General features: G+C 41.6%; 2 protein-coding genes across 10 annotated transcripts in view; one reads left to right on the top strand and one right to left on the bottom strand.

Moving 5' to 3' along the window:
• The window catches only part of LOC308652191 (uncharacterized protein), a gene marked incomplete at its 5' end in the record, with an annotated part of 58,894 nt that extends 48,521 nt beyond the window's left edge, over positions 1 to 10,373 (bottom strand). For all 5 annotated transcript variants that reach the window (XM_081299965.1, XM_081299962.1, XM_081299963.1 and 2 more), the window contains one exon: positions 9,953 to 10,373. In XM_081299965.1, the coding sequence (XP_081156091.1) occupies positions 9,953 to 10,373 (421 nt within the window). The remainder of the gene's footprint in view (positions 1 to 9,952) is intronic.
• FAM20B (FAM20B glycosaminoglycan xylosylkinase) overlaps positions 9,437 to 27,977 on the top strand; it is a 49,374-nt gene continuing 30,833 nt past the window's right edge. The window contains exons 1-3 of one of the 5 annotated variants that reach the window (XM_081299958.1): positions 9,437 to 9,631; positions 23,543 to 23,633; positions 23,758 to 24,049. In XM_081299958.1, coding sequence (XP_081156084.1) covers positions 23,802 to 24,049 — 248 coding nt within the window. In that variant the 5' untranslated portion in view covers positions 9,437 to 9,631; positions 23,543 to 23,633; positions 23,758 to 23,801. Of the gene's footprint in view, positions 9,632 to 10,377; positions 10,516 to 17,500; positions 17,523 to 23,542; positions 24,050 to 27,977 lie in introns of those variants that run through there. The other 4 variants (XM_081299959.1, XM_081299955.1, XM_081299956.1 and 1 more) reach the window with 4 other exon arrangements.

Raw genomic sequence — 27,977 nt, 5'->3', positions numbered from 1 at the left:
TACCAAAATGTACAGAATGTAGCTAAAACAGTCCACTGTAAATGCTGACATTTTAAAAGGAAGAAAGATCTCAGGTCAATATAAGAGGAATGGGAATCCAGAGGTGGGGCACTTAGTTTTCCAGCAAAGGGGACATTTTAAAGGGTGAGTAAGGCTGGAGGAAGCTGGGAAGGGAATTCCCTCAGAGAGAACAGCTTGAGCAAGAACACATAGAATTGAACTAGTATGAGGATTACAGGAGAGCTAGAAGAGTTCAGATTTCCCAGAGTGTAAAGTGTGTGGAAAGAGGAAAGAAAGCTGTGGAGCAAGTGGGTCCCTTAATATTTCATATGCTCTGCTGAAAACTCTTAGAGTTTTATTCTTTGGGTCACTAAAAGAATTGTAAGTTTGTATATGAGATGCTTCAGATTTCCTTTAAAAAAATAGATTTATAGCAGCACAATTCACAATAGCTAGACTGTGGAACCAACCTAGATGCCCTTCAATAGATGAATGGATTAAAAAAATGTGGCATTTATACACAATGGAATATTACTCAGCACTAAAAAATAACAAGATCATGGCACTTGCAGGGAAATGGATGGCATTAGAGCAGATTATGCTAAGTGAAGTTAGCCAATCCCTAAAAAACAAAGGCCGAATGTCTTCTCTGATATAAGGGAGGTGACTTAAAATGGAATAGGGAGGAAGAGCATGAGAAGAAGATTACACTAAATAGGGAAGAGAGGTGGGAGGGAAAAGGAGGGAGAAGGGGAGTTGCATGGAAGAAGGTAGGAGACCCTCATCGTTATACAGATTACATGTATGATGATGTGAAGGGGAAAAAAAAGTGTGTCACATTAGATTGGGTAGAGAGAAGTGATGGGAGGGGAAGGGGGGATAGGAAGGGCAGCAGAATAAAATAGACATCATTATTGCTGTATGTATATATGTGACTGAATGACCAAAGTGATTATGCAACCTGTACACTCAGAAAAATGAGAAATTATACTCCATTTGATTCAAATGTATGATATGTCAAGATCATTGTACTCTCATGTGTAACTAATAAAAAAATAAATTTATTTATTTTAATTAGTTATATATGACATCAGAATGCATTTTGATTCATAGTAAACAATTGCAGCACAACTTTTTATTTATTTATTTATTTATTTATTGTGGTGCTGGGATTGAACCCAGGGCCTTGTGCATGCCAGGCAAGCACTCTACCAACTAAGCTACATCCCTAGCCCCAACTTTTCATTTCTCTGGTTGTAAAATGAGAGACCCAGAATAGCCAAAGCAATCCTTAGCAAGAAGAGGGAAGGAGGAGGCATCTCAATACCAGACCTTAATAAACTATGCTATAGAGCAATAGTAACAAAAATGGCATGGTACTGGCACCAACATAGACTTGTACAGAAAATATTCTTGGTACAGAATAGAAGACACAGAGACAAACCCACATAAATACAGTTACTCATATTAGACAAAGGTGCCAAAAACATATATTGGAGAAAAGATAGCCTCTTCAACAAATGGTGCTGGAAGAACTGGAAATCCACAAAATGAAACTAAACCCTTATCTCTCACCATGCACAAAACTCAACTCAAAGTAGATCAAGGACCTAGAAATTAGACCAGAGACCCCATACCTAATAGAAGAAAAAGTAGGCCCACATTTTTATCACATCAGATTAGGGCCTGATAACAAGACTTCTAAAGCACAAGAAATAAAATCAAGAATTAATAAATGGAATGGACTCAAACTAAAAGGATTCTTTTCAGCAAAAGAAGCCATCAGTGAGGCAAAGAAAGAGCCTACAGAGGAGTAAATTTTTACCACATGCATGTTAGCACTAGTCTCCAGATCTATAAAGAACTCAAAAAACTTAACACCAAAAAAAAAACCACAAACAAAAAAACCAAACAACCCAAACGATAACTGGGCTAAGGAGCTGAACAGACACTTCTCAGAAGAAGATATACATTTGATCAACAAATATATGAAAAAATGTTCAACATCCCTAGTAATTAGAGAAATGCAAATCAGAACTAAGATTTCATCTCACGCCAGTCAGAATAGCAGTTATCAAGAGATCTTTTGAAGAGATCTTCCAAGTTGTAGTTTTCCACGTGAATTATCCAGAATGGATTGCATGGGTTTCAAGTGAGGACAGAGAGAAGCCAGGAAAGAGATGTCTTCATTGCTCTAACAGAATGCCATAGAAAGGGTGCCTTCAACATAATTGTGCTCCTTCAGTTTGGAAGGCTGGGAAGTGCAAAATCTAGGTGTTGGCAGACATCAGGTGTGTGGCAAGGGCATACTTCTAGCTTGCAGATGACCTGCTTCTTGCTGTGTCCCTTCCATGGCAGAGATGGAAGAGATGTCTCTATTGTGTCTCTTCTTAAAAGGACACTAAACCACTGTGAGAGTTCTACACTCAGGACCTGATTTCCTTCCAAAGGCCCTTCCTCCAGATACACATTGGGGATTTAGGTTCAACATATAAATTGGGTGACACAAACATTCAGTCTGTGCCATTTAATCTGCATTAGGGTTCTCCACAGATCCCCAGAAAGGACAAGGGGCCAAGGGCAGAGGACGATCCATGTCTCAGCTCAACTAGCCAGGCAGAGAGCAAACTCAACCTTCCTCTCTCTTTTTTGTTCTATTTGAACCCTCAGTAGGTTGGATGAAGCCCACCCACATTGGGAGGGCCACTTGCTCTCTCAGTCCACCATTTCAAAGGCTAATCTCTTCTGGAAACATCCTCACAGATATATTCAGAAGCAATGCTTAGCCAGATAGATAGCTGGGCATCCTGTGGCTCAGTCAAGTTGACACATAAAATATTGCCCTAAACCAAGGGGAAGAAAATGGAGTCTGAACATTCCAGTGGTGGTGGGGCTGGAGGAAGGGGCTGGACACAAGCGGGTTTTAGGCGCCAGACTGCAGATGTCAGGGCTGATTGCAGGTGGAGTAAGTACAGGAGTCTAGAACCACTGGTGCTTATGGTTTGGATAATTGGTGGCCACACTAAATGAGAACCAGAATATAAAGGAGAAACAGGTTTGAGAATGTCTTGGTTGCTGTGCCTTAAACTATTTTTCTTTTTTTCCCTTGGCTCTTTCCATGGAATAAATATCAGTTTGGGATTATCATTTCTGCCAGGGCTTTGCATACACCCTTCACGGGTCCCCTACACTCCCTTGCCTCAGAGACCTGTCTGCCCACATGTCATGTTCTCCACTCTCCCCACAGAGTTCCCCAGTGGCGCACCAGGCATGGCCGTGAGGTATTAGCTCCATTCTCTATGGGTTTGTGGTCACACTGTGTCAAGCATCTTGTCCTCCTCTGTATTGGGTCACCTCCCTGATCTACCTTCTGGGGTAGGGTCACAAACTGTGAGACTGAGAGCCAGATTTCAATCCATACATGTGTGTTATTAGGCCTGCTCTATATTTAAATAAAAAATAACACATAAATAAATATATACAAAGACATATGTTGCATAATAATATTTCAATCAATGATGGGCTGCATATGCAATGGTGGTCCCCATAGAGGACAATGGGACTGAAAAACTCCTAACGCCTAGTGATGTTGCTGTCTTAGTCAGTGTAAGTGCCCTTTATGGTGTTTGTGCAATGAAACAATTGCCTAATGATGCATTTGTCACAATGTGTTCCCATCATTATATGATGCATGACTGGTGTGTGTGTGTGTGTGTGTGTGTGTGTGTGTGTGTGTGTCTATACTTAAGTGTAAATACCTTTGAAGAAAGGGCATGTTCTATGATTTATCATGTTTCCTGGCACTTGTGGTGGTCCTACCCTTGGTCTGTTTTGCTCATGTCCCCTTGTGACTGGCAGCTCCAAATTCTGAATCTTTAGGCTTCACTGAGAGGAAAAGACATAAGAAAAGCCAGCGCCTGACCACTACGAGGTGCTGACTTCCTTGTCGGCTCTTTCTCATCTTTGCTCACTGCTGGATGCACCTCCTCCTGAAAATAACAACCAAACGCCCACATACAAGATTAAACCATATAAAACTGTCAATGTTCAACTGATTCTTGCCTTTATAGATGGCAATTTCACATGATCCAATCTATTAATGTGATGCTCATTCAGTTGCTAGTAGGACAGTGATTTTTTTTGCTTTGTTTGCAAACTAGAATAAACTGAGAGATTTTTAAAAACACCCTTGCTGGGAGGATTGCGAGTTCAAAGCCAGCCTCAGCAAAATTGAGGCACTAAGCAACTCGGTGAGACCCTATCTCTAAATAAAATACAAAATAGGGCTGGCTCAGTGGCTGAGTGCCCCTGAGTTCATCCCTAGTACCCACCCCCCCAAAAAAAATACCCTTGCTAGGATACCACCCTATGACAATGAATTCAAATCTATGAGGATGGGTGCAGACATAAAGATACTTAACCACTCCCCCAAGCAGCTGGTGTGAGAACTGCCAACCTTGTACATCCTTAGGTTGGCCATGGGAGAGGTTCAAAAAGTCTCCCATTGGACTCCTTACCACAGCGCCTATGTCTGGGGAAGCTTCCTGGTTTTCAGAGCCGGGTCTCAAAGTGAAGTCTTTTAAATTTTTTCCACTTCTTGATGGACCTTTATTTTATTCATTTATTTACATGTGGTGCTGAGAATCAAACCTAGTGCTTCACAGATGCTAGGCAAGCACTCCACCACTCAGCCACAACCTCAGCCTTTTTTTCTTTTTCTTTTTCTTTTTTTTTTTTTTGGTACCAGGGATTGAACTCAGGGACACTCAACCACTGAGCCAAATCCCCGGCCCTATTTTGTGATTTATTTAGAGAGGGACTCACTGAGTTGCTTAAAGCCTTGCTTTTGCCAAGGCTGGTTTTGAACACACAATCCTCCTACCTCAGCCTCTGGAGCCTCTGGGATTACAGGCGTGCACCACCACACCCAGCTTTAAAGTGAAGTCTTTGATGACACAGAATTTCTGGGTAACTGCAACTGCTTCATACATTAAATTGAGTTAATAAAAATTAAAGAGCTTCCATCACACACACACACACACACACACACACACACAGAATCTGTATAACCCATGTGCAAGAGGCCCCATACTAAGCACATTACGAAGTCACTGCCCTGTAACAATCAGTGAACTGCAATTTGAAGTGTTATCTCTGCTCAGTCCATTTGGAGGCGTATGTGGTATAGAGAGAGCCACGACAAATGGAAATGTTCAAAGACATGACCCCAGACATTTACTGAGGAGTACAAGCCATAACAAGTGTACAATTTGGAGTGGTTAATTAAATGACTGTTCCCAAACATGGCAGTTAAGGACAGCTTTGAGGGTCACTCTCCTCTACATTCTCAATAATTCTAGGAGTCTAACTTTCCCCTAACTATATTTTTCTTTTTTGCTTTTAATGTGTTCATTTAAAAAATACAACTCCACAGATAAATCTATTTTCAGAATAAAAGAGAAACTGGTCTATATTACTTTGGGGGTTGACAAAAAATATCCTAAGATTTGATTAGAGCAGTGGTTGCTTAACTCTGTTAATATATTTTAAGGCATTGAATTGTAACTCTAAACAAGTGAGGTTTACGGTATGTAAGTTATATCTCAATAAAGCCACTCTTTAAAAAAAATAAGTTACTAGAGTAGAAAAAAAAATCACTGAAAGATTTCCACCACTTTAAGAACACAAGGCAGAGTGTCTCTGCAGAGAGCTGGGTGTGTGCCTGTGCACGTAAGGGCTATGTGATGCTGTGGCTGGGACGTGAGTGGTTTGCTCAGATGGCATTTACAGAGGTGCCACATGAAGGTTTAAGTGGGCCATCCATTGCCATAGGCAAGGGGGTGTTGGGAGCAGCTCTGCAGATCTGGTGGCAAAATGAAAGAAAGGCATTTGTTCCATTGAGGAAGACGCAGGAGCTGCTCTCCATGGAGAGCCTGATGCAGAGAACAAATGTCCCCGGGAGGCAGCGAGGCAGAGCACGTGTCCTGGCAGGGAAGGGAGGAACAGGAGCCCTTCTTCATTCACCTTCCGGGTCATCCTTTGCAAGGCTCCCAGCACTTTGGATGGGCACGAGCTTTCCTAGGGCTCCCTCAACCTGCTTGATCCTCTTAATTAATTTCAAGGGGATCCATCATTGTAGGTGTGTTAGGTGGGTTCAAAGAAAGTGTGTGTGTTCCCTTCATGTGTGCAGACACCTTGAGACTCCCCTTCTGCCTTGGGACTGTGGGACTGTCGCTAGAGTTCTGGGGCTCGACAAATTGGCAGAGACATGGAAATTCTGAAACTATTTTTAGAAAATTCTTACAATGATGAAGGGAGCAAGCGAGGAGCCTCAGCGCTCCATTCCCTCCTGTGCAGGACCTTACTGACCTCATGCCCCCTTCCACAAGTGGTGTGTCTACTCTGGCGACAGTCAGCATTGGCCCTATAGAGACAGATGTCAACAACACTGTCCTTGGCATCAAAGGCTTTATAACCATGGGAATGGCATCAGACAGTCCCCAAAGACTTCAACACAAACCCTCCCACCAGAGAGGTACAAATGAAGTGCTGGCTCTCAGAAGTTGAGGGAAGCACCAGCCACTGGAAGGGCCATGAAAGGCTTCTGAGCAAGTGGCACTAGAGACACATAATATTTCCAGGTGGAGGTGATGGGGTGACCTGAGTGAAGAACTGGTGTGATCACATCTGGGCACAGGAAATAAAGAGCAAGTGACCTTTTAGGATGGAGTATAAGGAATTCACAGGAAGTGGGCCTCGACAGGCATACAAGAACTATACCTGCCTCCTGAATTCCACAGGTCGTGGACGAGCCTCTGGGGCCCAAAGGCTAATAATCAAGACTTCTCTGCTGAAGATTTCTACTGCCCATAGTTGGAGAGGGACATCTGAATTCCCTCTCAGGTTTCAATTCAATGCACTGCGATATGTCAGTGCAGAGCTGGTACTCTACTGGGGGTGGGGGTGAAATAAAGTCTCAGTTTGCACCTTTAAGAATCTTGTGGATTGCAGACAGGGGAGAAAGATGCAAAAAGCTCAGACACTTACACTCAGCACATCCCATGAGTATTGAAAGGAGAATCACATAAGTCTTGACAAAGTCCTCTGATTTTCCAAATGGGGGTTCTACCTAACCTGTGAATTTTCAAGAACAGGGATTAGGCCTTCTTTATCTATGCGTGGCCTGGGTCTAGCTCAGTGCCTGACACTTGGTAGACATTCATTAAATAAATAAATTAATGAATAAATGATTGAACACTTCTCCTACCAAGCATTATCTGCCCAGGATGTCTGTTATAAGTTCACATGGCACAGCCTAACTTTGGTTCATATTGTTCCTCTTCTCCTACCCATACTTTGCTCACCTCAATTCTCCTTCCCTCACAATATCCAGCCCACACTGTCTGCCTGGACTCTGAGTCTTTCAGTAATGACAGTCTGTGCTGCATAATTTAAGTATCCTATATTCCTTGCAGTTGCTTGCTGTGTGCTAGTCATGCAGCCTCCCTTCTAAAGTGATTGCATCACTCATGACACTTAAAATATATTAACTGCTATGCTGTCACTGGAGTAGCGGGCAGACACTGATGTCATGGAGTGTTGGACATGGTGCTGGCGCTGCACACACAGTCACAAAAGGCCTGGGTAATGTATTCTGGCAAAAAGAAATCTGGAAGACAGAACAATTTTGCTGTCTGAAAGCTTTTGACACAGAGGCCCTGAACTCAGGGCTCTACATATCTAAGAACAGAAGAGGAGAAATTATCTGTCTTGCAGCACGTGGCATGGATGGATGTGAAATTAAGCACTGGAATGAGTTGCTGCCAGAAGCCATGAGCCCTCCCTCTCTGAAAAATCCTTAAACACAGAGGGGATCATTTGTCCAGGAAGCGGAGACTGCAGGACGAGCTGACCTTCTCCTGAGTAGTGACAGGTGGAGTGTCTACCCTCACGGTCCTTGCCAGATTGCACAGAAGAAAGGACACTTTTGGGTAAAGTGTCTTAGAGAACTGTTGCTTTACCCTTTTGCTTTATGATTTTCTTATGCAGTTGAACAAGGTTCAGGGAGATTAGCTGACTGTAGACAGAACTATGCCTGGGTAGAGAAAGAAGGTAGATTCTCATTACCACCCAGCTCATTTTCTCAAGAATTATAAATTCCATGGTCAGATAATGACCCTCAAACCTTTTCAATACATCCTGTAAAAGGCAGATAGATACAAGGCCTTCTGCATTAGACAGTACTTCCTTGCAGTGATTAATTCTTCCTCCCTAGCCAAATTATCCAGGTGGGTGTCAAATCCAATTATTTATCTAGGATCTCCTGATAGAAAGTGCTCAATACACACCTGAATTACAACTAACTTTACACAATGATTTGCAAGTGCTTTCCCCCACGTTTCCTAATTTAATACAACAACCCTGAAAAGCAGGTACTATGATTAACTCCCATTTTCCAAATAAGGAAATTAATGTTCAGACAGATTAAGAAGCACATCCAATATATACAGCCAACAAAGGAGAGTTCTTTCCAATACAATTTGCTCCTTGAATGAACTGTTGTGGGGGTGGTGAGGGGAGGGGTAGTCAGCTCAGTCTTTCCTCCCTGAAAAAAGTAGCAGCTCAGTTCCTTCCCTCCAGACACCTAAGTACTATTCCATGGAGCAATGTATACCGTCCTACATCAGAGTCAGGCACACTAAATGCAAGATACATTGAATGAATGATACAGTCGATGTGCTGCATGAAGTCAGCGGAAAGCATATACCATAAGGGGAGAAAGAATCTTCCCTTCATTAATCCAGGGCCCCTGGTTGCAGAGCATGTGGGTCCAAGACGCCACAGACATGCCCTCATGAGGATTACAGTCCATTGCAAGGTACACATGTAAAACAACTAATTTTACAGCAAACGATTCGGTTAAATGCCAAAGTGTGTAGCAGGGAACTCTGCACTGGTCGGAAGAAAAAGCGATTTGTGCTCAGTGTGATGAGGGTGGCTTCTTTCCATCAAAGGAGGCTACCTTTAGATGAGCAGAACCTCCAAACACAAGGAAAGACAAATTAAAAGGGCCAAAAGGAGAAAGAAATTGCTTCCCATAAACAGAACTTCATCATGGGACTGCAACTCTCCCATTGCCTAGCTACCCACCTGCAGAAGAGCAGGAAAGAAAAAGCGAAGGCCAGAGAGCGGGAGGCCAGTTTGTGTAAGCGAGGCGGGAGGAGAGCCGAGACGAGATCCGGGACCCAGAGAGTTAAGCGGGACCCGCCCGGAACCGAAGGGGTTACAGGGGGCGGTCCGGAGCGCGTCCGGCAGGCCCCGCCCACCGGGGGCGGGGGCGGGGCCGCGCCGAGGGCGCCGCGGGATTGGCGGCGGCGAAGGCGTTACGCTGGGACCGTACCAAGAGTCGGGGCCGCGGAGGCGGGGGGTGGGTGTGGGACCGCCGGCTCGGGCGCGGAGAGGTGGCCAGGGAATGGCCGGGCCGGGGGTGGGCGGGAGCCGCAGCGGCGGCGGCGGCTGGGGGCGGTGAGAGCGGCGTGGGGCTGCCCCTCCCCGGAGGCGGCGGGGGCGGCCGGGGCCGCGCCGCACCGCACCGCGCGGGCGGCCATGGAGCGAGCCTAGGGCCCGACAGGTGAGCGGCGCGGGGGCGGAGAGGGCGCGCGACCCCCGCCCGGCGCGGCGCGGCGCGGCGCGGCGGGAAAGTGCGGGCCGGCGGCGGGCGGGGCGCGGTGCGTGGCGCGCGCCGGGGGCGGGGCGCCTCCCCGCGGGGCCGGGCGCGGGTGCCTCCGCGGTCCCGGGGCGCCTCGGGCGGGTCCCGGGCGGGTCCCGGGTTGGGGGCCACGGTGGCCGCCGCTCGGAGGCAGGCAGGACCGTGCTTCTCTGCGGGCGGTCGCTGCTGAGGGGACGCGGCCTCGGCCGCCGCCTCCTGGCCCGCTTGAGGCGCGAGCCTTACCTGGGGCCGCCCGGGGTCCTTCTGGTGACACGCTCTCGCGCCCGAGCGCCGTCCCCAGAGGCGACTGGCCCGGCTGCCGCCTCGTGTAGTGCCGAGCGCCCGTTGCGGCAGCCCTGGAGCAGGGCGCGCTCGCGGGGATCCTACCGGGCCCGCCGCGTGGCCGAGCGGCGCGGGTGACCTGCAGGCCCGAGGCGAGGCAGCCGTGCCCGGGGCCCGCGGCGGTCTCCTCGGGGTCGTGCGCGCGGCGCTGGCGACGGGCACAACTTAAGGAAATGATCCGGTAGTCCCAAGTGGGTTGTGCTGGAGATTTCATTTCCGGGCGTGACGGCCCCCGATTACGGGCTAACAGAAAGGTTGCCATTAATGCTGCACGAGAACCGTGGTCAAGCCGTGTCCTTGGTTGTGGAGAGTGATAAGACATTGGTTTTAATCAGGTTTTTGTTACCTGCCAGTCTTCGTATAGGAAGAGGAGTAGAGGGTATTGGAGAAAAAGTGGAGGGCACGGGCCACGGATGGTCATTATGGAATTAGCCGTTTTAAAGGCCACATCACCATTGGGATGGGTAAGGAGTTTATAATTTGGGAGTAGGGGAGGTGCTTGATACTACCACTTGGATCTAAGGCCAGGTGTCAGTGCCATCCTTACCCGGTTTCCCTCTGGAGGTTTGATTTCTCACCTTGGAGGGTAGTGACATAGTAGCAATGATGTGGAATCTTTTTGCAATTAAACACTAGGACTTCATAAATCTGTGATGGGGTAAAGTTAAAATTGTCATTTATTAACCCTGCTTATCATCCTTGTAATGGAAAGTCATGCATCAATTTTACTGTTTTGGGGGTTTTTTTCCTTAAAAAATTGGGCTAACGACCTCATTGTGCTTATGTGTTACATTCCTTGAATTTATGCAGCACCTTTGACCTTAGCTTAGAGCACTTCCACATATATTATTTATCAACCAGTCATGTCATTGAGAACTGGTACAGGTGTTAAAGATACTAAATTAGTTGCCTAGACTCAACCAATCTGAGGTAGATTTAAAATTAAATTATTGGGCTAGAGCTATAACTCAAGTAGAGCCCTTGTCCAGCACACACATGGCCTTGGATTTGATCTCCAGCACTGGGGGTGGGGGTGGCGGTGGCGGTGGGGAAGCTGGATTAATAACTTAAAAATTTGTGAAGATGTTGATCTTTGGCTCCCAGAACCATACAATAGAATCAGTTAACAGGAGGTCTTCCACATTTGAAATTGCTTGTCAAAAGAATAACAAGGCACTGCAAGTAATTCAGACTCATCCCCCTCATTCCTGACAAAATACAGTGACAAAAAAGGATGGAGGTAAAAGATGATCAAGAACTCTGGGAGTTCATCACATTCCTGATGAAGATGTGAGGTTGATTTGCTTTGTTTCTTTAGAAATAGTAATAGGTGCATTTTGTTGAAAGAATGAAAACTCATGCCCCTCTTTTCTTTCTGGGTGCTTTGGATTAGGAAACAAGTCAGTTTCATCTTTATTATAATTCTTTGTGTCATAGAATTACTTTATGCTAAATTGATAATTCCTTCACTTTTAGTCAGTTCTCTTGGTTTTCATTTTTAGATTTTCTTTCACACAGCCTTAAAGCTTGTGTTTTTTCTCTTTTGACTATTGAGTACCTAAATGAAATTTTCTTTGTTTCATTTACTCTCAGGACAGACTTCAGCTTCCTGTGCTTTGTGTGACTGTCATTTCAGTGGTGTAAGCCTTGAATCCAGATACTTCATTTCTTAAATTGACAACTTTTTAAAATAGCTAACCACAGTAGTCCCCTCTTGGTGATTGCTATATTCTGATAATAGAGGGAGGAGGCTTCTGTTTGCATTTTGTGTGCACATTTGCAGACGAGAAAAAGGAGACTGTCTTGTAAACATAGACTGAGTGCCTGATAGTTTTGTGAATTGGGGTGGGGAGCATAGTTATACTGAGGCCCTACAGTTTGCTGTAACAGGCACGTAGCAGTGCTTAGTACATAATAGGTGTACAAGAAATATCTGTTGAATGACTGAATTGAAAATTGTTTGAGGGAAGAAGAAATAGCCTAGTGGGCTGGGGATGTGGCTCAAGCGGTAGCGCGCTCGCCTCGCATGCGTGCGGCCCGGGTTCGATCCTCAGCACCACATACCAACAAAGATGTTGTGTCCGCCGAGAACTAAAAAATAAATATTAAAAATTCTCTCTCTCTCTCCTCTCTCACTCTCTCACTCTCTCTTTAAAAAAAAAAAAAAAAAAAAAAGAAATAGCCTAGTATAGATGCCAAATTGTTTAGTTCCTCTTTTTATGAAGAGAAAAAAAGTCAAAAATGTGTTTCAGATTTCCTGTTAGAAATATGCTGTGGAGGTAAGTATCTGTGAAGGGTGTTATTTGCTGGAGCTGTCTTGAAGCTCGGTCCTTATAGTGTTCTAGCTAGATGCAGTCTGTACAGGTTTCAGTCAAGTGCAGCTTCACAGACTTGCTCCTCCAGCCTGTGATGGCTAGGGTGACTAACTGAGCAGTTAGATGAGTAGTCAGTGTTTTTGCATTACTGAAAGAGTTTAGAACCACGTGTGGTGGTGCATGCCTACAATCCCAGAGGCTCAGGAGGCTGGGGTAGGAGGATCACAAGTTTGAGGCCAGCCTCAGCAGCTTAGTGAGACTCTGTCTCAAAATTTAAAAAGGTGGGGTGTGCTGGGGAAGTGGTTCAGTGGTTAGGTGCCCTTGGGTTCAATCCACAGTACCCAAAACAAACAAACAAAAGCCTTAGAGTTCTTGATAATGACCATGTTAGCAGCACTGACTGATTGACATTCTCTCATGCCCTATGTTGGGAGTGGAAGAGGGTGCTTCTCCAGCAACTCCTCCTTCCACACCTGTTCACTCTCCCTCTTTGCCTTTGTTTAGCTGCCTCCATAATTCCTAAAGCCTAATGCATGTATTAGTGTGGGCTTGGGGTACAGAACAGAAGGCCTTACTTTACTGCTGAAACCAGCTTCTGACCAACTTAAAATATCAGCATGACAGAATGTTTAACATAGAGATGCCTAGAAGAGAATATAATGTAAAGGTCTTGCTTCTGATTTGGTCTTTCTTACCAAAAACAATCGCAGAAATGCCTATCTGTGGACCTAAAACATGTTGGGGTGCATCTGCTATCCCAGTATGATATAAGAAATGGAGACTGATAAAGAAAGGAGACATTGTGCTTTGGTTTGTGTTTGATTTCAGTACTTTGTGGCAAGGAAACAGCCCCTTTGAGAAGAGTGTGTTAATTTGAGTACATTATAAAAGGAGGTCAAGGATATAAAATTATAAATGTGTCAAGAGGATAGAATCAAGTATAGGGTGAGGCAGTAAAGTCTGTCATTTCATGCTCTGGACTCTTGACGTTCTGCCCTGGTGTAGCAATATCTTGTTTGCCAAATGTTGTCGGAAAATAAGGTATTATATTCAAAAATTCTTATTTTAGCCATATTTTTTATGGAAAACTTCTTACAATGTATTATATATTTTGCTTCTTTTTAAACAACATAGTTTAACCTTTTTCATTATCTCAAGGTTATGATTACTAGCATACATCACTGACAGTAATTAAGCAAGGCTTTGGGGTGATTGAGAAATGTACGTGTTTGGCCCCTCTGCTTTTTGAATTATTTAATCTGCTTTAAATAGTCAGCTTGTCCTTTCCTTCGGGGGCAGGAAAGCTTGTGTACAGCTTCTAATCTTCTGGGGAGTAGAAACCCAGATCGTGCTGCTTCTGGAGATTGAATGTAAAGCAGCTACATGAGGTTCTAGCAGCTCTTCTGAGTATTAGTACTTGAACTTGATAACCATGATTTGGCAGCACAAAGACCTTTTTTATTCATTTCTTATTTGGCTCAGTGAATTTGCACCTTGTATAGATGCTTATGTTTGTGTACTTCTTCCTGATTTAAAAAGTATATAGTATGAAAGCAGTAGTTTTTCAGGCAGTAATACTTGAAGATATGGTTTCAGCCCTGTGTTGTATCATTCTTGGGCAGTGTCTTCTCTAGCAGTCTCCATTCTTCCTCTTAGCATTCCCAGATCTTTACTCTTTTTTTTTAATTGGTTGTTCACAACATTACAAAGCTCTTGACATATCATATTTCATACATTAGATTGAAGTGGGTTATGAACTCCCAATTTTACCCCAAATGCAGATTGCAGAATCACATTGGTTACACATCCACATTTTTACATACTACCATATTAGTGACTGTTGTATTCTGCTACCTTTCCTATCCCCTACTATCCCCCCTCCCCTTCCCTCACATCTTCTCTCTCTACCCCATCTACTGTAATTCATTTCTCTCCTTGTTAATTTTCCCATTCCACTCACAACCTCTTATATGTAATTTTGTATAGCAATGAGGGTCTCCCTTCATTTCCATGCAATTTCCCTTTTCTCTCTCTTTCCCTCCCATCTCATGTCTCTGTCTAAAGTTAATCTTTTCTTCCTGCTCTTCCTCCCTACTCTGTTCATAGTTGCTCTCATTATATCAAAGAAGACATTTGGTATTTGTTTTTTAGGGATTGACTAGCTTCACTAAGCATAATCTGCTCTAGTGCCATCCATTTCCCTGCAAATTCTATGATTTTGTCATTTTTTATTGCTGCATAGTACTCCATTGTGTATAGATGCCACATTTTTTTTTATCCATTCATCTATTGAAGGGCATCTGGGTTGGTTCCACAGTCTTGCTATTGTGAATTGTGCTGCTATGAACATCGATGTGGCAGTATCCCTGTAGCATGCTTAATCCAGGCTATCATCAGGAACCAGGTTAGTAATAGCAGTAGCCTAGAAAGGTAGGATCAGGGTATACAGAAGACAGCAACTTCAGTAATTTAAAAATCAGTGAATAAAATTGGTAAATGTATTAAATACTTCTCTATTTTTACTGTACTATCTGAATTCTTTCCAGGGCTTATTTCCCTATATCTGTAAAAGTTCATCTTTACACCACAGTGTTGCTTGTTCAGAAGAAATGCTTATAACCATAGAAGTTGCTCTTCCTTGCTCTTCACTTTTCTTAATTCAACAGACATTTATCAAGTGTCACTCACATGCCCTGCACTGTGCTAAGCTCTTGAAAATATAAAGAGAGAATAAAATATATTTCCTGTTCTCCTGGGACTCACAATATAGTAGAGAGACAAGTATGCCAAAAATATAGGTGTGCTGTGTATTCTAACAAAGAGGTCATTCCTGAAAGCACCCAGCTATCACTTCAGTACAGGCCTCTTTGAGATTCAGATATTTCTGAAAGTGTTTTCCTGTGGACTCTCACTTTGCCATACCCTAGAATATAAGGTTAAACATTGAAGTGCTAGCTGGACACAATGGCACACCTATAGTCCCAGGCAGCAGGGTTGCTTGAGCCCATGAGTTCAAGGCCAGCCTGGGCAACATAGCAAGACCTTATCTCAACAGAAAAAAATTGAGGTACAGTTGTTAGATAGAGCTTATAACCTTCCCAAGAACTGGCAAATTTAACATTTAAAATGAAAGTATGCCTGGTGAGGTGGTGCACGCCTGTAATCCCAACTGCTCTGGTAGCTGAGGCAAAAGGATCACAAGTTCCAGGCTAGCCTGAGAAACTTAACAAGATCCTGTCTCAGATTAAAATAAAAAGGGCTGGGGATGTAGCTCAGTGGTAGAGTGCCCTGGGCTCAATCCCTAGTACCACACATACACACAAAAGGTAAGGATATAAAAAGCTGGAGGAAAATCTTTTTGAAATTCCGTATCCCTACACTGTACAGTAATTGCATTCTATAATATAGCCTTAATTGGTAGTTATGCATTGGCAATTGAGGAGTGAAATACCTAAAACATAGGAAACTTCATTATACCTGGCTAATTTAAAGCATACAAATTCATACTCATTTCCATTGAGTATCTAGATCACTGAACAATGACTATCTTGGTTTTTTGAAACAAATCCTATTGCTAGCAGTATGTGCTGGTTTTTTTTTTTTTTTTCCAGTTTTCAATGAAGGTTAGAGGGTTTCCCTGAATTAAAGATTACACAGGACAGATTGCAGGGTTTTTTCCAAAAAGAGAAAACACTCTTGCCTATTTATTTCATTTTTACTTTCACATCCAAGAAGAAAAACCTGCCTCAATACATCGTTAATGCCTTTTAGTTGACTACCTTCACGAGGAGCTGATAAGAGGACCTTACACAAGAGTCTCAGGTTATAGATACTGTATGAATGTTTAAGTGGTCGAGAAAACAAGGTAAATCTAACACTCCAACTACTTTTGACTATGTATGAATTAGGTTTTATATGCCTGCAACTTTCTCAAGGCTTATCTTTTTTTTTAATATTTATTTTTTAGTTTTAGGTGGACACAATATCTGTATTTTATTTTTATGTGGTGTTGAGGATTAAACCCAATGCCTCATGCATGCTAGGCGAGCACTCTACCACTGAGCCACAACCCTGGCCCTCAAGATTTGTCTTAAGAGCTTTAGGACATGCAGAGTTGTTTGGCTTAAAACTAGCTTTTGAAACCGACGACTACTGTGAAAGACATTTGATTTCAGCTTTGTGTGTGAAATAGAGTGAGTGTCTCTTTTGGTTACATTGAATATAGTAGAATTGAACTTTGTAGAGAAAAGAAACAGGTTAAATTGGTGATATAGATTCCTAGTCTTTTGCTTCACATTGTAGTTTGAAGATACCTATTCACTTACATTTTTTATCTACTTCTACAGATTTGAGAAGAAATTTGGTTCAGGGATGCAAGACTACTATTTACTACTAAACTGTTAATTTTAGATACACACACACACACACACACACACACATTTTTTAGGCCTCTAGTTATGTAACTGAAAATAAAAAATTATAGGATTTTGACTCCAGAGAGGGTTATTTTCTTTGCCATTCTTTCTTCTGTTAGGAGATCATCTTTGGATTTTTTATATGATAACAATGACTAAAGTGATTAGTATGGCTCTTCTAGGCACACGTCAGCACAGTATCCATGGTAATATCATTCACTTTTAACAAACCCTGTAAATTAGGTAGTAGTGTTCTCTGTTTTCATTTTTCACATGTGGAAACTGAGTCCCAGGTCCCACATTAGGTGGTAACCATGCATTCAAGCCCAGGCATTCCTTTTTTTTTTTTTTTTTTTTTTATACTGGGGATTAAACTCAGTGGCACTTTACCACTGAGCTGTACTCCAACCCTTTTTTTAAAAAATTTGAGGTAAGCTCCCGCTAAGTTTGCCTGGCTTTGAACTTGTGATTGTTTTGCTTAGCCTACTGTGTAGCTGGAATTATAGGCATGCTGTATGGTGCCTGGTCAGGCACAGGTGTTCTGAATCCATAGTATATGTTCTTTTCTCCTCTGCTATAGAGAGCTTTTATTTAGAATAAGAAGGTGAATTAAGAAGCTATTTCTTAAGTGGAGAATTAGCAACAAAAGGAAAAATATCTATAGACACTATCTAATTATTTTGTATTAGTTTTGAATTTTAGTTGAAGATGAAGAGGGAGAAGAATGTGCTGTTGTGGCAGGCAAGTAGGTAGCAGAGCAGAAGTGGGCTCATTTTCTGGGGGTACTTGATGTTTACTTAGGTAATAAAAACTTGCTGTTTGGTATTGGAGATTTTGATTTCCTGGAAGGAAGGACACGTTGCTAAGTAGAAAGATTGTTGAATGCTCTTGATTTTACTTATAATCACTGACACTAATCAGGAGAAACTACATTTATATCTAAGGGGCAAGGGATATAAATTCATAATAGTTAATAATTAACACAGTGCTGTAATGTCACCACCAGTTAAAAAGCAAAAAAGACTCAGCCCAGGGGGAAAATGTGTGTGTCTACTTTTCATACTGAAGGGTTATGGTTTTGCTGTTATGAACTGGCTAAAATATAAAGATTAAGCATTATCACTGAGTATGTATACTTTGTGTAAGGTGAGCCTTGATTGAGCTACATATGTCTGAATAGAGCTCTAAAGTTTATAAGACCATTTTAGTAATCCTGTTGAGATTCTTGTTAACACAAGAATCTATTACTTCTTGTGTTAAACTTTTTAAATGATTGTCTACATGGTAGACAAGTGCTCTACCACTGAGCTACATCCCTAGCCCTTGTGTTATCATTAAGAGACTTTCTTAATTATGTGTCTTCCTAAAAATCTACAGTGATGGTTGGAAAGACAGAAGTGTCATATAACTTTTATTATGAGTATATTGTTCCACAGGAAGTTTTAATAAACCAGGTGTGGTGGTGTGCACCTGTAATCCCAACTACCAGGGAGACTGATGCGGGTGGATTGAGAATCTGAGGCTAGCCTGGGCAACTTAGCAAGACTTGTCTTTTAAAAAAAAAAAAAATGGTGTTAAATTATTTACAAGTATGACCTAACAGTTTTAACAATCTAATCTTTATTTACATTTAATAGGTAATTTAATGTTTTCTTCCTCCCTGAAAGAGTTGTTTTTAGTCCCATGTCCTTTCTCCTGGTATATTTAATATCTCCAAAAGAGTCGATAAGTCAAGAATAGATGTAAGAATGTTGTACAGCTCTCCCCAAATTTAGAGGCTTCAGATTTTTAGGTCAGCTGCTCTCAGCTGCTTGGTTCCTGTCCACGTGATATAAGTTGGGGTCACTTGTGTGGCTCTATTCAGCTAGCAATTCAACTAAGACTAGAATGCCCTTGATAACTCTCTGGCACTTCAGCTGCAGTGGCCAGGATAGCTAGGAACCAGCCAGGCTTCTCTCTGTATAGGTCATTCATTTTGTTGTCTAGCTCAAGCTTCTTTACATGGTGGCTAGATCCCAAGAGTAGAAATGGAAGCCACTAGAGGTAGCAGCGAGGTGCAGATATGGCACATAGTTACTTCCACTGCATTCTGTTGGTCACAGCAAAGTTACATCAGTAAAAGGGGAGGGAAAGGGGAAGTACTAGAGACTGAATTAAAACAAATTATATTCCATGCTTTTATAATTATGTCAAAATGAATCCTATTTCATGTATAACTAAAAATGACCAATTAAAAAAAGGAAGAAAAAAAAAAGGCGAGTTACAAACCATCCCAAATTCAGGAGGACAAAAGTAGGCTCTGCCTCTTAATGGGAGGAGTTATTGGTGTCTATCTTTGTAGACAGTCAACAAAAAGCTCTTAATAAATTCAGATCTTTTTTTTTTTTTTTTTTTTTTGGTAGTTGTAGATGGACAGTGTGCCTTTATTTTATTCGTTTCCATATATATATGGAATGTATATATTAGTTTTTTAAGTGGACACAATATCTTTAATTTACATTTATGTGGTGCTGAGGATCAAACTCAGTGCCTCAACCCCAGCCCTCCTTTACTTTTATGTGGTGCTGAGGATCAAACCCAGGGCCTCAAACATGCTAGGCAAGCACTCTGCCACTGAGCCACAGACCCAGCCCAGATCTTACTTCTTATACTCACCAAACCTTCAGAATTTTGTTGAAACTGGCAATTATCAGGAAAGAAGTTTGTTGTAGTTTCTATTCAGGATGGAGGGGAGGGAGATAAATATTATCATGTAGTAGTTATTAAGTGAATTCTACCCCTCTGCCACAGATCTCCGTTACTAGTCCTCTGCATGAAATACTTGTAACTGAACGTTGATTTGCCTTGTGGCACTTAATCAAAAAGGGTGTTTATTGTATACCACTTATGTATTAAGAGCCTGTCTTGAACATTGCAAAAAAAGTGAAGCTTTTTTGTTTACTGAGATTTCCACTTTTAGTTGCTATGAACAAAGGTTGGGATTTCTTCTCTGTAACTTCAGAAGTAGTAAGAGTGAAATTGTCAACCAAAATTAGAGGGCAATCCAAAGGGACTCTGGTACTAGTGAGGCTTAGAATCCCACTAGTGGCTCATAGTATCCCCAGTAAAGTAGTAAGCATTGGACAGGTATTATTATATTCTTTAGCAGTCATATATGTTGGATTTTGTCACGTGATTTCTAGACCTTTGCATTGACATATTTTTGTGTATCTGTTCCTCCAACATCAGTCAGGTTTTTAAATTTGAGGATTTTACACTAAGATCTCACTTTTTCCCGTGGAATCTATATCTCTTCTTTGGAAACAACTTTACGGTCATGTTTGTCCTTTATAAAAATGTTTATCACTGGTGTAGGATGGTGGTGTGTGTGTCTGTGAAGAACTAGAGTAAAAGAGCTTCATGGGGAGCCCTATGCAGCTGGTGGAGCTGAGAGTGAAACCAGGGTTCAGTCGGAAGTTTCCTTGTAAAGGTCTACTTTCCAGAACTCCCAGTTGAAGCCAGCTTTTAGTGTGAAAGCTATTTACAAATGTATCATTTACACTGGCTTTTTTATATTGTAACATTTTTTTGAGTTGTGTTACTACCTTGAAACTACTTGTCCTTTGAGGTAGGCTTTTTTCCATATAACAGAAACATGACAATAAATGACCATAATATAACTGGACATTGTGCTACAATGTGAGACATTTATAGTAGGAAGTCAGGGCAGCATGAAATATAGCAGGTACACTCCTCTGGGAATGCTAGGGAGGTTTTTATGAATAATTTGGAATATACCCATGATCTTGCTTTTATTTCCTTAGTATATGAAATGGGGATTTTTTCCTACAAATCTGGTTTGCAGATTATATAGTATGCTGCTTGTCTCAATAAGAAAGGACAATAATATAGCCTGGATACCCTGTCTTGGGCATCCTCTCTCAAACATAAAGGAGTAAAGTGGACCCTTCTAAGGAGCTAGATTCTGCAAGGGGTATTAAGAACTGTATATGAGAAGGTATTATACATGGCACAAAGTAGTTATGTACTGGCTGAAAGGAGGGAGAATTTACCATAGAGTGTGCAGGAGGGTCCAGAAACAGCCTTGGAGATGAGCCTCGAAAGGGAAGGAACATGACTGGAAGGTTGTGTTCAGATGGTCCATTTAGTGTAAACTGAGAAGAAGAACAATGAGAAGGATGTCTGACTTAAAGACATTTAGGGTAGGGCTTTGATGCCTTGCTAAGGAATGTGCACTGTCAAAAGGTGGTTGAGTGATCAGAAACCTAATTTTGGCTGTAGTAAGTGGGCTGCATTGAGAGCCTGGAAGCCAGAAGCCATTTCTTTCTGGAGTCCAGTAGGAGGTGATGGGCACTGCAGTAAGTTGGTGTCTGGAAATGGAAGGCAGTGGTAAAGAACATTGCAAAATCACGATCTTACTTGTTCTACCAGGATGTGGTGACTAATCAATCACAAACATGAATGCTTGCTCAGCCTGTTTTTTTTTTTTTTTTTAAACCTGCCCTTACTACCAGTCTTCAGAGGTAAACAGTGATATAATGTAACATTCAAATTCTTCAGTTCCAGTAATATTTTTATCTTAGCTGAGTGAATGAATTATTTGCAACCTTGATTTTGTGAGTGTGTTCTTCTGAGGCCTATTCATAAGGTAATATTTCAAAATTTAAAAGCACACAAACTTTGATTGCAAAATCAGTTCATTTGTCTTATATGAATTTTGGAACTACTAGAAGTTTTCATTGCATTGATAATTTAAACAAAACAAAATCAGGGCTCTGGGTATAGTTCAGTGATAGAGCTGTTGCCTAGCATGCATGAGGTTCTAGGCACAATCTCCTCACCACAAACAACAAAAAGAAACATAACAAAACACAGCCCTAACCTGTATGCTATATGTTTACATAGTTTGAGAGTGGATTTTCTTTATTCTGCATGAAATGCACCACACCATTAGATGATGTTTTGTAGAAAGATAAGCCTGCTTACCTAACCCCTTCACGCCGGAACTGTACTGTATGTATCTGTAGGTGTCTGCATTGCTGATGCAGGTAGACTTCCATATTGCCTTTTGTCACTGCTGCCTGCGAAGTGTACTGTTGAACAAATAATTGAAAACATTGTGTGGTTTAGGTTGGGTTAGAACTAGCAACAGTATCGGAAACCTGCTCTCCCAACACTGCTGTTATCAGTAGTCACAGGGAACTGCTATACTGAGTTCCATACTAAATTTGATACCATCACAGTTACATTTTAGATGCACTTGAATTATCTTTGTTTCAGCTAATAATTACTTCCTGGGAGTTGATGATGAAGCAAAACAGGTGGCTGAGAATAATTAGAATTTGACTCTCACTTTATGCTTTCTACATAAAAATGAGCAAGAAAGGAGTGGTTAATCACTGAGAATAAACTTCACATCAGCTGAGTTATGACAAAGTGTTGCCCTTAGAACATGTTTTTTAGACTGTTAACAGCTGTTGTTACCGTACCAGGGTAGCAGTCTCAAGTGTAGATGGAGTATCTATTGTCAATGGACCTTTATTTTATTTATGTATTTACATGTGGTGCTGTGAATCAAACCCAGTTCCTCACACATGTCAGGCAAGCTTTCTACCACTGAGCCATAGCCTCAGCCCTAGACAGGCTGAATATCTTAGCTACAGTCCTTTGCTCTATCATTTGTTATGATTTTATTTCTTCAATTAATGGTTTGAGTTGTTAAATGATTGGAGAGCAAACCAGTACCCTGTTATCCTGTTATCTTCTTGTCATCATCTTCTTGCCCCAGTGCTGCACTCTCTGTAGACATACAGCAGAGAAATATGCTTGTGCATGTTTGTAAATGGCCCTGTAGAGTAAAAGCAACCTCTCAGTATGCAAATGAGACTGAACTATATGTTCTTGACACCCTTGCAAAAATATTGTATTTGGAATCTTCTAGCTTGAGATTCCCAGAGTGCAGTCAGCTCATACTGGAAGCAACACTTCTTTAGGTGAACACCATTAATATCCTTTGTGCACCTGACCATTCTAGACTTAGTAGTATTGTAGTGCCAGGTTTCATTAGTTTTCTGTCATATTCTAATGGCCAGATGGCATAGGGAAATGTTTTTCCGTAATTTATCCAGATTTGATTATACATTTTTTGCAGGGATTTTAATTTTGAAAAACAATTAGTGAAAGACTAATTAAGTAGAGATACGTGTCTGTGGGTGGTTTAAATACATAAGTAGCAGTTCTAATCTGTTCAGGATTGCTGGCAATGGATATTTGGAGGAGTTATTATTCTCTGCAACCTCTTTGGCATTTTTTATGAGTTCCTGTCCTACAAAGTATCATACGATTTGTATTTGAAGAAGATAAGAACTGAAAATTAACCAAAAACTGGTGGGTTTGAATATTCAGAAGTCCATAATGGATTTTGAAAAGAGAAAAATGAAAGTTAAGAAACTATGCACATCTGAAAGTTTTGCTTTTGTTGTTTTTCTTTTTCCTCATTGTTTTGTTAATTATTAGCCATGTACACCCAAAGAACTCCTAGGTGGTTCTGCATCCCAATTAAAACAGGAATATTTCCTCACTTTCAGTGTACCCAGTTCTTACTTGTAAATAAGGTCCTTCTCAAGACTAGTTTATTTTAAATTATTGGGTCTTCTTAAGTTTGGGATTAGCAATTCCAGAAGGGTAAATATAACATGCTAGAGTCTTACAGGGGTAGGACAGAATTCCTGACCAAATTTTGCTTTGTATTTGACTTGCAGGAATTGTGGGGGCACTCCAGTGAAGAAATGGACGAGTGTGCGTAATCATGGAATCTCCTTGCTGACCATCACCACCTGCTCTCCTTAATAAGTGAGAGAGTGGGTTAGGGGAGGAAGAAAAGAGGTCACCATGAAGCTTAAGCAGCGAGTTGTGCTGTTAGCAATACTCCTTGTCATCTTTATCTTCACCAAAGTTTTCCTGATTGACAACTTAGATACATCAGCTGCCAACCGGGAGGACCAGAGGGCTTTTCACCGAATGATGACTGGCTTGCGGGTGGAGTTGGCACCCAAGCTGGACCACACCTTGCAGTCACCATGGGAGATTGCAGCCCAGTGGGTGGTACCCCGAGAAGTGTACCCTGAAGAGACACCAGAGCTGGGGGCGATCATGCATGCCATGGCCACCAAGAAAATCATTAAAGCCGATGTAGGTTATAAAGGGACTCAGCTGAAAGCCTTACTGATACTTGAAGGAGGACAGAAAGTTGTCTTCAAACCTAAGCGGTGAGTCTTCATCTCAGAAGCTATGCATGCTATTGGTTGATTGACTTAACCAGGGATAGATATGTAAGAGTGTTTATTTATCCTCTTTGTATTCTCAGTAAAATGAAGGAAGTAGACTAGAATATCTTTGGAGTTGTGTCTAGTTGTGAAGGTTCTATGATTCTTTGAGTAGAGACAATATATAGGAACAGGTTTTGGTTCCTTTAAAAGACTGAAATTTTTAACAATTAGAGTTATCCTTGATTTCTAATTAACAGATAACTACTGTGAGTCAGGTGTTAGAGATACAAAATGAATTGGTCAGGAAATAAGCAACTTATCACCAAAAAATGTACAGCTAAAGATTGGATAACCATGTTAGTGATGCTGTAGAGTAGGAGTTACCCAGAGTTGTGGGGGGACTAACCAAAGCCCCTGTCAGTGCTGAAGTATTGATTCTTTCACATAGTTTTGTGTTTGAGCAGTTGTAGATTTATAGATTTTTGGATTCCAGAAATGTAAGGGATCAGTGTTTGCCTGGAACTGGAAAGTATATGTTGTATGAAAGATGTAGATATTAGGCAAGTTGAAAAATGTGGTAAACTTTTGGAGAACAGAAATGTCTGATTGGCTGGTAATATGGGAAAAGTAGGGTTACATGGGTAGATCTGATTTCTGTTGAATGTACACCATTGCCAGGCATTATACCAAGTACTCTTTGTATCTGTAAATGCTTTCATTTGTTGTTTTAATCAGCTTTTTAACCACTGTGACCAATAGGCCTGACAAGAACAATTAGAGAAGGAAGAGTATATTTGGGAGTTCACTGTTTCAAAAGGCTTAGTCCATAGACAGCCATCTCCATTCTTTGGGGCCCAAGGTGAGGCAGAATAAACATCATGGTAGAAGAGTGTGGTAGAGGAAAGCAGCTCAGGACATGGCACCAGAAAACAGAAAGAGCTCCACTCAACAAGGACAAAATATGTACTGCAGATTCATGCCCCCAGGGACCCACCTCCTCCAATCATACCCTACCTGCCTACCAGGGAATTATTCACTGATTGAGTTAAAATCCTCATAACCCAGTCATTTCATCTATAAACTTTCTTGCATTGTTTCACACATGACCTCATATATAAAACATAACAATTCTTATTTGTAGAATAAGAAACAGTCTTAGTGACTTGACAAGGTCACCTCACAATAAACATTTGTGCTGGGTTTGAACCCAGATCTGTCAGAATTGTGAGCAGCTTATATTCTGCCACATACATAATTTTTCAAGCTTCTTTCTTTGCTTTCCTGGAGCACCCATCATCAAAATTGCTAATTTAGTTCTGAGTGTGGTCCTTGACCTCTCAGATTATAGCTTGAGAGATTAGCTGTTTGAACAAAGTAATGGATAGAAGGCAAACTGAAAATAAAAATCATATTTATCTAGAAAGAGATGTTATGAGTATTTTGTATTTAAAGATGAGGAGGTCCTCTCCACACCTACTGCTTGTACATTGGAGAATTAAAGGTGAGATGGAATGTGTCAGAAGATAGATAGATGTTCCTGATAATGTGCAGTATGGACAGAACTCATGTTCAGACAAAGTATAAATGAAGGGGAGAGAGGCCAAAATGATAAATAAAGGAGGTAGCAACAGAAAAAGGCATAAAGCCTAGTCACTACTTGCTTGCCTCAGGTCTTATTGCCCCTGCAGCCTTCCCATTACTTTCTTCTTCCAGATCGTCCTGAAAATTCTTCCCTAAAATACTTAAATTATCACTTAGCTCCTTAACTTTAAAACATCCAAGGACTTCTCCAGCACAAATGATTATTGTGAGGTGACCCACTGGATAACACCTAGCCTCTATAGCCTACTGATCAAGGGCCCCACAGTCTGGTCCTCCTCAATATGCTATGCCTTATCTCCCTTTGCTTTTTGTTCCTATCAAACTGGGTCCTTACTTCCCCCCACCATCCACTGGGCAGCCTGAGCCTACTCCCTTGCTCACCCAGCTTCTGCATGGCCCCTGGAAGAAGGCGTGAACTCAGTCACTGCACATACTGACCAGTGTTTCTTTACACCAGGCACTAGTGAAGGTTGGGGAAAGTGGCTGGCAGGGTTTCAGTACTTTTAGAAATTGACTTCGTCCCTTAACAGCCAGCAAAATGCTGTTCTGACCTCCAGGGCCTCACAAGCTATTTAGAACTGCTGTAAGTGCAAATTGATGTCCTTGGTCAAACTCTGATGTCCTTCACTAGAAGGATAGGAGTGATTTATTGGCAGTTACTGTATGAATTTTGCTGTTTTGTCAGTGACTTAAGATGGATCACTCTGCAGAGAGGAGGGTCTGAATCTGCCAAGTTGAGACAAGCACCTTTCTTTGCAGCCACTGTGGTTTCAGCATTTCTGGAGCCTGGTTGTCCATGTCCTACTCTCAGACATAGAAGGTATGTGTAGGTAGTTGACATATATAGGAATACAGTGACACTTATTTACACATTTTCCCTTACACTACCAAAGTAATTTTTTTTCAACATAGCTGTATCTATTCTGGAAGTAAATTGATTTTTATAGGCAAAAGCTGCAGTTATAGTAGAAAAGGAATAAGAAGGCAGGAGCCCAGAACTAGGTAGAAGTGAATGAATGATCTTAGAACATATTGAAAGGGACCTTGAAGATTAGCTAACCAAACTATTTTATAGATGAGGAAAATGAGATCCAGGGTTCTGAACTTCCATGTTCTCACAGCCAAAATATGAGCTGAGGATTCAGATGCCTGACTCCAATACAGTTCTTTCATTTTGATTCTTTTCCCTTTTCCTTCCCTCCCTTCCCCTCCAGCCCTGGATTTCTCTAGGGTTTTACATTTCTCTGCAGTAGCCTTTAGATGTATTGGGAAGCTCTTTAATGCTTCACTTACTGGAATGTGCTGCATATCACCACATAGCTTCCTTGGACTTCACTGAAGCCCTGAAAAATAAAGTATTCAAGAACTGTCCCCCAGCTTTATGGATAGACTTCACCTATAATAGAGAGAAAAGTGTTGTAGTAGTATTTAAAAATTGAAATTTAATTTAGAGGCAGCCAGTGTAAACCTAAGAAACCTAAACGATCATTTGTATGGGGAGCAAAAAATACGTGGCATATGGAACATGCTAAGAAAAATTGTGCCCACCCAAGTGATGATGCTGTTTTCTAACTTGAATGCTTCCTCACTTTGCCTTGAAGACATACATGTTTTTGGAATGTGATTTCACTTTGTACTCTAAGGTCATTTAAGTTGGAGGCCACTACCTTATAGTACCATTTTCCACTTGTAGTTGTTTCAGCATTGGGAATTTCACTGTCCTTAGTGGAACTGCTTTCCTTCACTTCAGTCTCTTATTTCTATTTTACAGTTCCATTGTGAAATCTATTAGGTCCCCTTTGATTCAGAAATGCAAGTGAGCAGTAGAAGTCATAGGTGAATTAAATATTAAGATATTGTATCCCTCTACAACTAAAACAATTTTTTAAAATTCTTTTAAGATGATTAGTATAAATATGCTGGTTTTCTTATCCTTTGTTTATGTCATGTAGGTGGCATAAAATTCATCAGAGTGTAGTTTAAGATGAAAGATACCTTTGAAATGACCTCCCGGGGCTGGGGTTTGTGGCTCAGTGGTAGAGTGCTTGCCTAGTACGAGTTAGGCACTGGATTCGATCCTCAGCACTACATAAAAATAAATAAACAAAATAAGGTATTGTGTCCATCTACAACTAAAAAACTATATTAAGAAAGAAAGAAATGATCTCCTGCTCTAACCCTAATATTGTAGATAAGGAATCTGAGACCCAGAGCACAGAGGGTTTTACTCAAGGTTACCCAGTCAAGTAACAAAGAGCCACTTTCAGCTCTTGCTGCCAGGCCAGAATGGTTATTCAAGCAGCTTTCTTCAGAATTACTTTTGCCT

This window comes from Spermophilus citellus (assembly GCF_964194105.1).
Source record: "Spermophilus citellus genome assembly, chromosome: 6".
Taxonomy (NCBI): Eukaryota; Metazoa; Chordata; class Mammalia; order Rodentia; family Sciuridae; genus Spermophilus; species Spermophilus citellus.
Note: the sequence above shows the minus strand (reverse complement) of the source record. Positions and strands in the feature narration are given on the sequence as shown.